Source organism: Castor canadensis, chromosome 14 (genome assembly GCF_047511655.1).
Source record: "Castor canadensis chromosome 14, mCasCan1.hap1v2, whole genome shotgun sequence".
Lineage (NCBI taxonomy): Eukaryota > Metazoa > Chordata > Mammalia > Rodentia > Castoridae > Castor > Castor canadensis.
This window is the reverse complement of record NC_133399.1, coordinates 98,416,572-98,433,047: the sequence shown is the minus strand read 5'-3', so window position 1 is coordinate 98,433,047 and position 16,476 is coordinate 98,416,572. Positions and strand designations below refer to the sequence as shown.

At 38.2% G+C, this 16,476-nt stretch overlaps 1 protein-coding gene across 10 annotated transcripts in view; it reads left to right on the top strand.

Annotated features, from left to right (window-relative positions):
- Psd3 (pleckstrin and Sec7 domain containing 3) overlaps positions 1-16,476 on the top strand; it is a 498,369-nt gene that overhangs the window by 239,759 nt on the left and 242,134 nt on the right. For all 10 annotated transcript variants that reach the window (XM_074055085.1, XM_074055084.1, XM_074055086.1 and 7 more), the window contains 2 exons: positions 14,995-15,189; positions 15,309-15,389. In XM_074055085.1, the coding sequence (XP_073911186.1) occupies positions 14,995-15,189; positions 15,309-15,389 (276 nt within the window). The remainder of the gene's footprint in view (positions 1-14,994; positions 15,190-15,308; positions 15,390-16,476) is intronic.

Below are 16,476 nucleotides of genomic sequence, written 5' to 3'. Positions count from 1 at the left end.
TGGGGGAGGGGAGAGCAGAATCTCCAAGTGACAATTATTAAAATTCTTTGTAGAGACTGAATTTTGACTTCTGTGTTGAACAGAGAAGTTGCTAGTAGGATCTTTGATAATTAGGCTTTGTTTGTTTCTCTCACAAAGGCCCTTTAATCATAAGAAAGATGCAGTCTCTTCTGCATAGATGCAAAAAATGAGTTCATTTGAGGCAGTTCTTGTAAAAGCCAAGTACTAATTCCACTGAAAGCAAATTGACATTGTAGAGTGGTTTATATTCAATAGAATGCTGCCAGATGCATTACATCATGTGATCATCAAACTAACCAAGTAATAACAATGATGTTGAAAGTGGTAGTCATAGCCAGGCACAGGTAGCTCATGCTTGTAATCTAGCTACTTGGGAGTCTGAGATTGAGATGATAATGGTTAAGGGCCAATCCAAGTAAAAGTTTATGAGCCCTCATAAACCTACATTGGGAAGCTTAAAATAGGTGGATGTGGTCCAGGCCAGCCTGGCCAAAAGGTAAGACTGTATCTCCAAAATAACCAGATCAAAAAAGGACTAGAGGCATGGCTCAAGTGATAGAGTGCCTGCCTAGCAAGTGTAAAGTCCCAGGTTCAAATCCCAGTCCTCCCCCTCCACCCTCAGGAAAAAAAAAAGTGGTATCAGTGATAAAAATGGATCTGATGCTGGTGGCTGGCAATGTTTGTTCTGGACTAAACACTGCAATGAGCATTTTGCAAACTTTTGCAAAGTTCCAGTGTTGGAACTTTGACAGTTTAAGTGGAGCTCTTCAGCAGGTACTTGCTTTTAGCTCCTTCTTAATTAGTAATCATTACTTGTCCATCACATTGAGTGTTCACATATAGCAGTCACATTATCAAGTGAAGGAGGGCCTCCTCATCCTTTGGCTGTAATGGAACTTTGCTGTAAGAGAATTTCAATTGAATGAATACACTGCTTTGTGGGCACATTTCAGGGCTCCTTGGTCAGTTTCAACACTACAGCCTCTTGCCAGGTGTTTCTGCCCTTCAGTTTGGAGGTGACTGCTGGGACACTACTGGTTGCTGTGGCTTCCAGCAACCTCTATCTAGGTTAACCTGTTCACACCTTCTACTTCACAGGTCTTTGAAGTAAGCTCATGGTCTTTCCTTTCTCCTCCTTCTCTGTTCACACACTGTTACTCACACTCTCTTCCTCCTCTTGTAGTCATCATCTTGGTTGGCAGCCTCAACAATGCACTAAGATTTTAAGTCAGATTTCTACCCTCCCTGAACACAGCTCCATCTCAGATGCCCATCATGTTCTTCATTTTACCTCTAAACATCTTTCAGATTATACTTTTCCTTCCTATTTGAACGCTATTGTGATACCTTTTCTTGCTGGTATCTCTGCCTTCAACTTTGTCTCTCTGCAGTTTTTGCTCTCTATTATAAGCAGAAAGGATTTTACCAGAACCCCAGCCAGAGCTTTTACCCTTTCCTCTCTTGAGACTTAACATGATTTCACATGGGTGAGAGTGGTGACTCGGATCCTGACATTACATCAGAACCATCTTGGACCTTGAAAAACACCAAACCCTCCCATTCCCATCCCTTCTGGCAAGCAGACTAAGAACTCTCTAGAGTGAGGACCTGGCTTATGTTTTTCTGAATGAGTTGCCTATTTCATATCCATATACCTCCTTAGATACCTAAAAGACTTCTAAAAGTTATTAAGTCTAAAATGGAACTTTTCTCAAAACCAGTGCCAAGTTTGGTCTTTTCTGTCTTAGATGGTGGTACCTCTGCCTTACAAGTTGCTCAGGCCTGAAATACTAACTTTTTTCTTCTCTCATACTTCCCAGGAGGACCAGTTAGCAGATCATCCTGTTCCAGCTGTAGCTGGAATGATATCCACTGCTGCCACCCAGCCACCTCTTCTCTGGGATATTGCAGTACCATCTAGCTGGTCTCCCTGCTTGCTCTTCTATAGCTATTATTTTGGATCGTAAAGGATTTCTCTTTAGAAATATAAATTAAATATTGAATCTGTGCTCAGAACCCTTCAACATTAACTGCTTCACTCAGAATAAAAACCAAAGTCACCATGGTTATTCAGAATGCCTCGAAGCACAAGGTAGTCCCCAAACTGCAGAGATACCCCAGGGCTTTGCTGTGGACTCTTCAGGGTCCTGCAGAAGATTTGCACTTTCAGGGGAAATACAGCCACACAGGCATACTTAATGTCTGTCGAACACTGTGTTAACTGCTAGATCAAGGCATAGTCATGTATTGCTTAATGAAAGTGATACATTCTGAGAAATGCATGATAAGAAATTTTATTCTTGTATGAACACCATAGTGTATACTTACACAAAGCAAGTACCCTAAATAGTATTCCTTCCCTCACACTAGGTCCACTGCTTTCATTCACTGATTCCCAGCTACACCAACCTTGCTGGTTTTGACACATCCAGGGTGCACCAGCCTGTGCGCTTTTCCATTGACTGTTGTCTCTGCCTGGAGTGCTTTTTGTTTCTACCATTCTTTTTCCTTTCCTTTCTCAGAAGCAGTTTATGCATCAGAGTTTTATGTGTATCTTACGATACACTTGGAACTCTTCTTGACTAAATTTCATTTCAACCATGTTAACTATGCATTTGAGTGGCTTTCTTGTTTGTTGGTTCCAGGGCTCTGTGTCTGAATTTCTAATCTGAAAAAAGGCAAAGCGGGCATATTGCTGCCTCAGGCTCCTTTGTTCCACTTGTAGCTGCAGCCATTTGTACCTGCTCTTTAGGATTCTTTTGAATCTGGGTATCTGGAGGAACTTTGACATCTTAGCCTAGGTTTTTCTTTTATCTTTTTTTTTTTTTAATTTATACTTTTTTATTATTCATATGTGCATACAATGCTTGGGTCATTTCTCCCCCCTGCCCCCACCCCCTCCCTTACCACCCACTCTGCCCCTTCCCTCTTCCCCCAACCCCCTCGATACCCGGCAGAAACTATTTTTCCCTTATCTCTAATTTTGTTGAAGACAGAGTATAAGCAGTAATAGGAAGGAACAAGGGTTTTTGCTGGTTGAGATAAGGATAGCTATACAGGCCATTGACTCACATTAATTTCCTGTGCGTGGGTGTTACCTTCTAGGTTAATTCTTTTTGATCTCACCTTTTCTCTAGTTCCTGGTCCCCTTCTCCTGTTGGCCTCAGTTGCTTTTAAGGTATCTGCTTTAGTTTCTCTGTGTTGAGGGCAACAAATGCTAGCTAACTTTTTGGGTGTCTTACCTATCCTCATATCTCCCTTGTGTGCTCTCGCTTTTATCTTGTGATCAAAGTTCAGTCCCCTTGTTGTGTTTGCCCTTGATCGAATGTCCGCATATGAGGGAGAACATGTGATTTTTTTGTCTTTTCGGCCAGGCTAACCTCACTCAGAATGATGTTCTCCAGTTCCATCCATTTACCAGCGAATGATAACATTTCGTTCTTCTTCATGGCTGCATAAAATTTCATTGTGTATAGATACCACATTTTCTTAATCCATTCGTCAGTAGTGGGACATCTTGGCTGTTTCCATAACTTGGCTATTGTGAATAGTGCCGCAATAAACATGGATGTGCAGGTGCCTCTGGAGTAACCTGTGTCACAGTCTTCTGGGGTTATCCCCAAGAGTGGTATTGCTCGATCAAATGCTAGATCAATGTTTAGCTTTTTAAGTAGCCTCCAAATTTTTTTCCAGAGTGATTGTACTAGTCTACATTCCCACCAACAGTGTAAGAGGGTTCCTTTTTCCCCACATCCTCGCCAACACCTGTTGTTGGTGGTGTGCTAATGATGGCTATTCTAACAGGGGTGAGGTGGAATCTTAGCGTGGTTTTAATTTGCATTTCCTTTATTGCTAGAGATGGTGAGCATTTTTTCATGTGTTTTTTGGCCATTTGAATTTCTTCTTTTGAGAAAGTTCTGTTTAGTTCACTTGCCCATTTCTTTATTGGTTCATTAGTTTTGGGAGAATTTAGTTTTTTAAGTTTCCTATATATTCTGGTTATCAGTCCTTTGTCTGATGTGTAGCTGGCAAATATTTTCTCCCACTCTGTGGGTGTTCTCTTCAGTTTAGAGACCATTTCTTTTGATGAGCAGAAGCTTTTTAGTTTTATGAAGTCCCGTTTATCTATGCTATCTCTTAGTTGCTGTGCTGCTGGGATTTCATTGAGAAAGTTCTTACCTATACCTATTAACTCCAGAGTATTTCCTACTCTTTCCTATATCAACTTTAGTACTATGCTGAATAGGAGTGGAGATAGTGGACATCCTTGTCTAGTTCCTGATTTTAGAGGGAATGGTTTCAGTTTTTCTCTGTTAAGTATAATGCTGGCTGTAGGTTTGTCATATATAGCTTTTATAATGTTGAGGTACTTTGCTTCTATTCCTAGTTTTCTTAGAGCTTTTATCATGAAATGGTGTTGGATCTTATCAAAGGCTTTTTCTGCATCTATTGAGATGATCAAGTGGTTTTTGTCTTTGCTTCTGTCCATGTGGTTTATTACATTTATTGATTTTCTTTGTTGAACCACCCCACATTCCTGGGACGAAGCCTACTTGGTCGCAGTTAATAATCTTTTTGATGTGTCATTGAATTTGGTTTGCCATTATTTTGTTGAGGATTTTTGCATCAGTGTTCATTAAGGAGATTAATCTATAGTTCTCCTTTTTGGAGGTGTCTTTGCCTGGTTTTGGAATAAGTGTAATACTGGCTTCATAAAATGTGTTTGGCAGTTTTCCTTCTTTTCTCTTTTGTGGAACAGTTTAAGGAGGGTTGGTATCAGTTCTTCTTTAAAGGTCTGATAGAATTCAGCAGAGAATCCATCAGGTCTTGGACTTTTCTTCTTGGGGAGACTCTTGATTGCTGCTTCAATTTCATTTTGTGTTATAGATCTATTCAGGTGATTAATTTCCTCTTGGTTCAGTTTTGGATGATCATTTGTATCTAGAAATCTGTGCATTTCTTAAAGATTTTCAAATTTATTTGAATATAGGTTCTCAAAGTAGTCTCTGATGATTTCCTGGACTTCCACAGTGTTTGTTGTTATCTCTCCTTTTGCATTCCTAATTCTACTAATTTGGGTTTTTTCTCTCCTCATTTTAGTCAGGTTTGCCAGGGGTCTATCGATCTTGTTTATTTTTTCAAAGAACCAACCTTTTGTTTCATTAATTCTTTGTATGGTTTTTCTGTTTTCTGTTTCATTGATTTTAGCTCTTATTTTTACTATTTTTCTCCTTCTATTTGTTTTGGGATTTGCTTGTTCTTGTTTTTCTAGGAGTTTGAGATGTATCATTAGGTCATTGATTTGGGATCTTTCAGTCTTTTTTAATATATGCACTGATGGTTATAAACTTTCCTCTCAGGACTGCCTTTGCTGTATCCCAGAGGTTCAGGTAGGTTGTGTTTTCATTTTCATTGACTTCCAGGAACTTTTTAATTTCCTCTTTTATTGCATCAATGACACATTGTTCATTAAGTAATGAGTTATTTAGTTTCCAGCTGTTTGCATGTTTTTTATCTTTACTTTTGTTGTTGAGTTCTACTTTTACTGCATTGTGATCAGATAGTATGCAAGGTATAATTTCTGTTTTCTTATATTTGCTGAGGCTTGCTTTGTGCCTTAGGATATGATCTATTTTGGAGAAGGTTCCTTGTGCTGCTGAGAAGAATGTATATTGTGTAGAGGTTGGATGAAATGTGTCTGTAGACATTAAGTAGGTCCATTTGATCTATTGTATATTTTAGATCTTGTATTTCTTTATTGACTTTTTGTTTGGATGACCTATCTATTGATGATAATGGGGTGTTAAAGTCTCCCACAACCACTGTGTTGGATTAATATATGCTTTTAGGTCCTTCAGGGTATGTTTTATGAAATTGGGTGCGTTGACATTGGGTGCGTACAGATTGATGATTATTACTCCCCTTTTATTAGTATGGAATATCCTTCTTTATCTCATTTGATCAATGTAGGTTTGAAGTCTTCTTTGTCAGAGATAAGTATTGTTACTCCTGCCTGTTTCCGGGGGCATTGGCTTGGTAAATCTTCTTCCAGCCTTTCATCCTAAGCCTATGCTTATTTCTGTTGGTGAGGTGGGTCTCCTGTAAGCAACAAATTGTTGGATCTTACTTTTTATCCATTTCGTCAAACTGTGCCTTTTGATGGGTGAATTAAGTCCGTTAACATTAAGTGTTAGTATTGATAGGTATGTGGTGATTCCTGTCATTTGCTTGTCTTAGTTGTTTGAAGTTTTGATTGTGTGTACCTAAGTTGAGGTTACTCTCTACTTTCTTGCTTTTTCTTTTCCTGTCGTCTGGTGCTGCCTGTCTTTTCATGGTTAAGTTGGCTTTCACTTTCTGTGTGCAGAATCCCTTGAAGAATCTTTTGTAGTGGTGGCTTTGCAGTCACATATTGTTTTAGTTTCTGCTTATCATGGAAGACTTTTATTGCTCCATCTATTTTGAATGATAGTTTTGCTGGGTAGAGTATCCTGGGGTTGAAGTTATTTTCATTCAGTGCCCGAAAGATCTCACCCCATACTCTTCTTGCTTTTAATGTTTCTGTTGAGAAGTCTGCTGTGATTTTGATGGGTTTACCTTAGTATGTTACTTGTTTTTTCTCTCTTACAGCCTTCAATATTCTTTCCCTAGTTTCCGAACTTGTTTTAATGATGATATGTCATGGGGTAGTTCTATTTTGATCTGGTCTGTTTGGTGTTCTGGAGGCCTCTTGCATCTGTATGGGAATCTCTTTGTCTAGATTTGGGAAATTTTCTGTTATTATTTTGTTGAATATATTACGCATTCCCTTCGCTTGCACCTCTTCTCCTTCTTCGATGCCCATGATTCTCAAGTTTGGTCTTTTGATGGAGTCGGTGAGTTCTTGCATTTTCTTTTTACAGGTCTTGAGTTGTTTAATTAATAGTTCTTCAGTTTTTCCTTTAATTACCATTTCATCTTCAAGTTCTGAGATTCTGTCTTCTGTTTGTTCTATTCTGCTGGATTGTCCTTTCGTTTTGTTTTGCAATTCTGTTTCGTTCTTTTTTCTGAGGTTTTCCATATCCTGGGTGGTTTCCTCTTTAATGTTGTCTCTTTTTGTCCTGAGTTCATTTATCCGTTTATTCATCGTGTTCTCTGTTTCGCTTTGGTGTTTATAAAGTGCTTCTATGGTTTCCTTTATTTCTTCTTTTGCTTTTTCAAATTCTCTATTTTTGTTGTCTTGGAATTTCTTGAGTGTCTCCTGTACATTTTGGTTGACCCTATCCAGTATCATCTCTATAAAATTTTCATTGAGTACCTGTAGTATGTCTTCTTTTAAATTATTCTTGTGGGCTTCATTCGGTCCTTTGGCATAGTTTATCTTCATTTTGTTGGAGTCTGGATCTGCGTATATGTTTTCTTCATTTCCCTCTGGTTCCTGTACTAATTTTTTGCTGTGGGAAAACTGGTTTCCCTGTTTTTTCTGTCTTCCCATCATTGCCCTTGTTGTTGTTATTGTCCCTGTGTTGTATGCGATTAAGTATTTTCTGGCTTGTAATAATAGCACTAGTGATATTTAGAATGGATGGGTAAGAGGGGATGGAAAGCAAAGAAGTTCAAGGAAAAGGGAAAAACAAATAAACAAGTAGAAGAAAAAAGAAAAAACAAACAAAAAAAGTTTCAAAGATATAAACAGGGAGAGACAGTGTACTAATGAAGCGTAAGCTGAAAAGGCATTAGAGAGACACAGAGAGGATTGAAAATAAAAAATAAAAAGAATAAAGATAAGAATAAAAATAAAAAATAAGTAAATGAAAGAAAAAAAAAACAAGTTCAAATGCAATGAAGTTTCAGTCTTAATAATTTTGGTGTTTGTCCCTCAGCCTCCAATCCTGGAGATGGTGCCTCAGATGTTGTTTTGTATTTGTCTCATCTAAGGGGAAACATAAAATAAAACCACACAAAACAAAACAAAAAAACCCCACAAAGTGTCCCAAGTTCAAATGCAATATAGTTTCAGTGAGTTTTTCAGCATGCAGGTGTAGTTGGGTTGTTTTCTCATCAAAGGTAGGGAAAGAGAAGAAAAAGAGTCTGGAGACAGGTCTGTGAATGCCTGTCTGCGGCTGTGGCTTGCCTGCCGGCTGCTGTCAGCCTGCTGTTGCTGGAGGCATTATTTATGCAGATCTCTGGGGTGAGCTTAGCACTCACCTGGCCCTGCAGGCTTAGTTTACTCAGAGTTCTCCTGTGCGTGAGCTGCTGCTACAAGCTTTCCCCTTTCCAAGCACACTGGGGGAGGTGACACTGCACCCGCATTGTCAGGCCTGCATATTTATTTACAGCTCACATGGGAGGTGGGTCTTCCCCCCATCCTGTGGAGTTTCCTCCCTCCGCCACTCTCACAAGCTTTCCCACTCCTGGTTGCTGGGTGCATGTCCCCACTCCCGCCCTCTCTGGCCAGGCCTGGTTTGTTTATTTACAGTTCCAGAAGGGATTCCCCTCCCTCTCTCTTCAGAGCTCAGTGCGCCCCACCCTCTTTGCTATGTGTGTTTATTGTTCTTATTGCTTATTACTCAGTTTCTCTTTTTTCCCTGGGTGAGGGTCAGTCTGTGCTGGGGGTTATGCTGATCTGGTCCAGGGTTGTCTGTGGAAGTACCACATACTTATCTCACCTTGTGGTCCGCGTCTTTCCAAGCTGTCTGGGTGCTACTGTCTGCTGGCGGCACTGGAGCCCTCCTGGTTTGTCCGTTCAACATGAAGTGGAGATTCTCTGCGCAGGCTGGAGGTGTGGTGGGGTCAAAGTTTTGCCTGTTCTTGGAAGCCTTGTCTGCAAGGTGTGTCTCCAGCATCTCTCCAAGATTTCACTTTAGGCAGCACGCTTTCTGCTTCCTCCCTCTAGCCACCATTTTGGTATCTTCCTTGTTTGTCTTGTTCTAGTTCTATTACCATGATTAAATAAAAATTTTATTTTTTAAAAATATAAGTTCAAAGAAAATAGGAACTGAGGCAATATATCTGCTTCCTCCTGCTTACGTTAAGTGATTGAGAACTTTCCAGGATTGCTCGTCATGAAGGTTAGCACTACATGTCATTATTGATAGCAGAGCATAGAGGACAGTGGAGAATCTGGACATGATGGAATGGTCTTGCATTCTTTTATTGAGTAACTTCAACTCACTCTGAGTTGTGATGGGGGACACAAAGTGGAATTGAAGGTAGTATCAGGTGAGGGAGCTGGGAGTTTTAAAAGACAGTGTTACAGAAAAGGTATATCGCAGGTGAACTGAAGAGTCAGCAGGGGGCGGGGTTGAGGAATGATTCTCAGAAAGGCTGTTATTTCACCTGCGCTCTGTAGAGTCAGAGTTTGCACAGTTGGGGGTGGTGGCTGTGGGGCTGATGAGAGTGGGGAAGGTAACAACATGTGGAAGAGCCATGTGAGCCCAGTTTCTCTGTGGTAAGAGCATGAGGGATATGGTAGAGGGGAACTTTGAACGAGAAGGGGGTGCCTGCTTGTGTTGAGCTCTGTATGGCATGCCAGAGAGTGTGCATTCTTCTGTAAAGTAGGAGTTTTGCAAATTTAGCATATTATCACATTCCTGATGGCAGTTGATAGACTGAGAAAGATGAAAATACAAAGAAAAGAGTTTTCCTTTGGTACTGAGAGAATGTTATAGAGAAGAATGGGTTGATCATAGGCAACTGAAAGTTTTGATAAAACTATTTACTATTTTTCTAAAACTATGGAAAAAAATACAAATCACAGAAATAAATCAATAAATCCATAAGGAATTTGATTATGAAACATTTGATAGTCAGGGAACACCATTATTGAAATTCTTTAGGTTTTGAACAAATATTTTAGGAGATAAGGTTACTAGGTAAAATGTAGGATGCTGAATTTCAGGTAAAGAATGAATAATTTTTAAAGTATAAACATGTTCTATGCACTATTTGGTAGGTTTTTTTTGTTTGTTTGTTTGCTTATCTGAAATTTGGATATCTGGGTGTTCCAATAAGTTTCTTTGGAAAATCTGATAATCTGATATGTTAAAAGTTTATGAGAATGTGTGGTGATGGGACTCAGTGACCTGATCCTTTACTTGATTGATGATGGATTATTTTGTTGGGAGTGTGTTACCGTATTTGCTTGGAGGTATGGCGTACAGGCCTCAGCAAACCATTACCTATAACACAGGGAGAACCTTTTAAGAACCTTTCTAAGTTTGAGTGGTAGGGATTTTGCTTGAGATTGTGAAGAAAAACAGGGAAGAAAGCTGAACTATACTATAGAAAAGGAGGGAGCATCTAAACTACTAAAAACATCTAATCTCCAGGCTGGAGGGACAATGTTCTGTGTCTTCAGGAAAACAGAATGGGGTGTAATCCCTCTGAGAGGGATCATCAGTCCACTTTACCAAGTGTGAACAAGGCTCGGCCACATTGTTTTTTTTATTCCCCTGATATACAGTGGCCTTGTGTTCTGGCTTCTGTTTTTATTAGTGCTATAAAAACATTACAAAATCCCCAACAGTAAACACTCTAGTGAGAATGTGAGGTCATAGTGACAGGACCCCACAGGGAGCTAGATCCTTGGAAGGCTGAGTAGGTCAGCAGAACAAGAATACTGGGAAGAAGCTTATGAGAAGTATGGCCTGGGCGTGCCTTAGGGGTTGTGATGGGTGCTTCTTGGTGTCTGTATTATTGCTGGTGAGTTTGTATTGCCATCAGATCACTGGACTTTCTGATTTAAAAGGAACATTTTCTGTTTTGTTCAAGTAATTTCATAAGTCATGAAATGGGACAGAATGAAGCCATCTAGGAATGGAGGTATTTATCTTTGCTTTGTTCCTTATTTTGTCCTTTCGTTGATGGTTTTTGTTTTGTTTAAGAAGATTGAGGAATCTGATGCACATAGATCATAAAATTGGTCTGGCAAGGCAGTAGAAGGAAAAGGCAAATGTGTAGGAAGAGGTTTATGGGAGGCATAATTGAGTGTAAATTTTTCAAATATGTGCTTATTAGGATAAGCTTCTCATATTTTATCAAAGTCAATCCATTACTATATATGTAGGATGTATATTATTTTCATGGATTGATTAAATGTATGCCATGAGAAATGAGCAGTAAGTAGCAGTTTAATTGTGAAGAAAATCCTGTCTTTGACATTTGTTTTTACTACTTAATAATTGTTATCTATAGGAAAAAATATGTGGAAACAATCCCAGGAGTATAAATTTCTTAATTATAAAAAGTACTTGATTATAAGTAACATAGTTCTTTGGGTAAATATTTTATATTACACTTAGTAGGCAAAACCAAAATAACCATGAATTTTTCTTTTTTTATTTTTCCTTTTCCTTTTATTATTCATATGTGCATACAAGGCTTGGTTCATTTCTCCTCCCTGCCCCCACCCCCTCCATTACCACCCACTCCGCCCCCCCCAATACCCAGCAGAAACTATTTTGCCCTTATTTCTAATTTTGTTGTAGAGAGAGTATAAGCAATAACAGGAAGGGACAAGGGTTTTTGCTGGTTGGGATAAGGATAGCTATACAGGGCATTGACTCACATTGATTTCCTGTGCGTGGGTGTTTCCTTCTAGGTTAATTCTTTTTGATCTAACCTTTTCTCTAGTACCTGTTCCACTTTTCCTATTGGCCTCAGTTGCTTTTAAGGTATCTGCTTTAGTTTCTCTGCGTTAACGGCAACAAATGCTAGCTAGTTTTTTAGGTGTCTTAACTATCCTCACCCCTCCTTTGTGTGCTCTCGCTTTTATCATGTGCTCATAGTCCAATCCCTTTGTTGTGTTTGCCCTTGATCGAATGTCCATATATGAGGGAGGACATACGATTTTTGGTCTTTTGGGCCAGGCTAACCTCACTCAGAATGATGTTCTCCAATTCCATCCATTTACCAGCGAATGATAACATTTCGTTCTTCTTCATGGCTGCATACAATTCCATTGTGTATAGATACCACATTTTCTTAATCCATTCGTCAGTGGTGGGGCATCTTGGCTGTTTCCATAACTTGGCTATTGTAAATAGTGCCGCAATAAACATGGGTGTGCAGGTGCCTCTGGAGTAACCTGTGTCACTGTCTTTTGGGTATATCCCCAAGAGTGGTATTGCTGGATCAAATGGTAGATCGATGTCTAGCTTTTTAAGTAGCCTCCAAATTTTTTTCCAGAGTGGTTGTACTAGTCTACATTCCCACCAACAGTGTAAGAGGGTTCCTTTTTCCCCGCATCCTCGCCAACACCTGTTGTTGGTGGTGTTGCTGATGATGGCTATTCTAACAGGGGTGAGGTGGAATCTTAGCGTGCTTTTAATTTGCATTTCCTTTATTGCTAGAGATGGTGAGCATTTTTTCATGTGTTTTCTGGCCATTTGAATTTCTTCTTTTGAGAAAGTTCTGTTTAGTTCACTTGCCCATTTCTTTATTGGTTCATTAGTTTTGGGAGAATTTAGTTTTTTAAGTTTCCTATATATTCTGGTTATCAGTCCTTTGTCTGATGTATAGTTGGCAAATATTTTCTTTCACTCTGTGGGTGTTCTCTTCAGTTTAGAGACCATTTCTTTTGATGAACAGAAGCTTTTTAGCTTTATGAGGTCCCATTTATCTATGCTATCTCTTAGTTGCTGTGCTGCTGGGGTTTCATTGAGAAAGTTCTTACCTATACCTACTAACTCCAGAGTATTTCCTACTCTTTCCTGTATCAACTTTAGAGTTTGTGGTCTGATATTAAGATCCTTGATCCATTTTGAGTTAATCTTGGTATAGGGTGATATACATGGATCTAGTTTCAGTTTTTTTCAGACTGCTAACCAGTTTTCCCAGCAGTTTTTGTTGAAGAGGCTGCTATTTCTCCATTGTATATTTTTAGCTCCTTTGTCAAAGATAAGTTGGTTATAGTTGTGTGGCTTCCTATCTGTGTCCTCTATTCTGTTCCACTGGTCTTCATGTCTGTTTTTGTGCCAGTACCATGCTGTTTTTATTGTTATTGCTTTGTAGTATAGTTCGAAGTCAGGTATTGTGATACCTCCAGCATTGTTCTTTTGACTGAGTATTGCCTTGGCTATTCGTGGCCTCTTGTGTTTCCATATAAATTTAACAGTAGATTTTTCAATCTCTTTAATGAATGTCATTGGAATTTTGATGGGAATTGCATTAAACATGTAGATTACTTTGGGGAGTATCGACATTTTTACTATGTTGATTCTACCAATCCATGAGCATGGGAGATGAATTTTTCTTACAATGAAATTTCTACCATGAGTTTACTTATATAAGTATGCTTCAGATAATAATTGAATATTAAGTTTTCATAAAATGACTGGTAATGTTAACCTTTACCAGGCAAAATGACTGGTAATGTCAACCTGGTTTACCCTGAACCTACCTATAAGCAAAGTATTTTATCATGAATATGTTGCTGAGTGAAAAAGGAGATTTGGAAATTACTGTGTCCTCACTGCTTTAGTGTTGTGCTAAGGTAACATGCTGTAACCTGCCATTGGCTATAGTTTGTGGCTGGTGGAGCTTCCCTCCTACAGGAGGTTTGTTGGGGTTACGGGGTTTCACTCCTGCATTTCACAGTGGCTGCATTATTTCCCTTTTCACTCTGTTGGTATTGTAGGGAACAAAAGCAACAGGGGAATAAGATGTGGACATCAAGGCCATGTGCCACACTGATCTAGTGTCAGTTCATTCTTCACTACCATGCGCTTAGTCAAAACAAAGGGCAGTTTCACCTAAAACTCCTTGCTAGAACCTGTACAAATTAAATTTATTACATTTTGATGCCTGAATTCATGTCTTTTTAATTTCATGTGTGAAGAAGTGAGAATAACGCCATTGTGCTCCTGATGGTTGTCCCCAGGAAAATCACATATCATTTGAGTTGAGGCAATAAATCTGTCACTTGTTTTTCTTAGAGTGCCATTGTTCCTTGAGAGAATGACAAACTATGGTTATTGGCACACTTTTTCTTGGAAATGTATAGAGTAAGGAGAACAACTGACAGCATTGTTAGCCATGGTTAAATTTAGGCTTTTGATCAAAAATTAACATTTCAGAAAACTTCTATCTGCCACCAAAGGCTTGGCAGATTCTTAGTACTTAGATTCTCCTGAAGATAGCGATTTTTTTATAATAGTGATTTTAATGAAAGTGATTGTAATACTGTTGTATAATGAATTGAGTCTATAGATATTTACAAATGATCAAAGCATAGTGCCAGAAAATCACATGGAGATAAAAGATCTATTCAAAATAGAGCACAGATCTTAGTGTGAAAGTATGAAAGGTACATTGGTATAGATTTAGATTCGGTATAGTAACTAACTTCTAAGAGATTACTCCTTGTCTTTTTTGTTGTTGTTGTATCAGGTGTATCCATAGTTATTCAAAAGGGATATTAAAATATATCCTTTTTCTAACCAAATCTCTGTCAGTCCAGATTTTCTTAAATCAAAACAATGCATTGTTACAGATCAAATGCAAGAGTGGTTCTGAGAATCCAGTTGTGTTGTAAAAGCTGGCCATTAAAGAAATTTGTAAAAAAATGTAAATTATTGGATTTTATGCTGTTTTAGAAAATAATTATTTTTAATAAAAATACATAGTACATAAAGTGGGTTTATTTTTAAATGAATTACTGAATGCTTAAAACTTGAGTTTTAACTGCTGATAATGGTACATATCAATGATAAAACCTGCATAAATAGAAACTTTTTGGAGACTTCAGTACTTACAAAAATGTAAAGATACTGAGAGCAAAATCTTGAGATTCGCTTATGTAGAGTTTAAGTTATCATTTCTTTAGTCTTTTGACATATAGGAACAAAATATTTTGTGCAGTATTTCATGATAAAATGATCTCATTTAAATCATTTTTATTTGGTTGGTTCTACGATGTCATGCTAATTAAGCTATTACCCTTCTTAACATAGAAGAAAAACGTTTTTTCTATTTTGTCTTTATCAATTTTCATAGTGATGCTGAGGCGAAAACAACACGGCTAGAGTCTCATTCTGAAATGGGGAGCACTGAAATTCTGGAAAAGGAGACTGCAGAAAGTCTCAGTAATGGTACTAGCAGCAACTTGGAAGCAGCCAAAAGACTGGCCAAACGGCTTTATCATCTGGATAGATTCAAAAGATCTGATGTTGCCAAACACCTGGGCAAGAAGTACGTTCTGACTCAAGGCTACTGACTGAGTCTCTCTCTCTCTCTCTGTCTCTCTCTGTGTGTGTGTATGTGTTAACAGTTTCCATTTCAGTAAACAAGTCTATTCTGTTTTCTCACAGCAATGAATTTAGCAAACTAGTTGCAGAAGAATATCTGAAGTTTTTTGATTTCACAGGAATGACACTAGATCAGTCTCTCAGGTATGAAAAAAATACAATTCTTTTCTTCCTTGCCTCCAAATAATGAATTCTTAGAAAAGAAATTAATGTACTCTTGCTAGATTCTTTTTTACATGCTCCCTAGTTGCTTTGTGGGTTTAGCTTATATTATGGAAACTAAATACAGTAAGAAAAACATATTAAGGAAAAATGTGCAGAGATTGCAAGCAGAGTGTAAGAGAAAATGTATTGTTTTAATGGAACAAGCATGAGGTACGGTTTTCTGCATCTAATGGTAGGCATCCAGATGCATAGCAGAGAATGGTGGCAGAGTAAATCTGTAGAAAAATATAGACTCTGAGACACTCTTTTCATTTCTTACTGCATAACAAAAGTTTGGCAATCTTAACATTTTTAAAGATGCAGTCAGAAGTATTAAACACGTTCCTAATGTTGTACAGCCATCCATTTCTATAGCACGCTCCATCTTGTAAAAGTTAAGCTGTATACCTGCCAAACAAGAACTTCCCTTTTCTCCATCACACTCTCTAGAAACCACTGTTCTCTGACGTTTTATGATTTTTGACTACTCTGATTACTTTAAGTGGATTAATACAGTAATTGCCTTTTCATGGTTACTTTATTTTACTTATTAAGCGTAATAGCCTAAAGGTTTATCTATGATGTAATGCACGGCACAATTCCCTTTCTTTTTAAAGGCCACATACCACCATTTTCTTACCCAGTTATCAATAGACAGGTTGTTTCCCTATTTTATCTGTTGTGACTAATGAGGCTGATCATGGCATACAGATGTCTCTTCGAAACCCTACTTTACTCTTTTTAATGGGGAATTTGAGTTTTGGATGATCAGTTAAAAAAGTTTAGACTAAAAATGGTCCTTTCCATAAGCCTTTTAAGATATTTTGAAATTAACTCTTGAATGCAATAAAAACAACTGAATATAATCACAGAAAATATATGCAAAACTATTCTAACAACATCTGTATTGTGATGACGTTTTCAGATGAAGATGTTTAAAACACATAGATTCTCAGTTTTCACATCGTACTTTACTGGAAATTTCTATGAGTTGCTGAAGGCAGAACCTAGTCTACATTTAATCCTA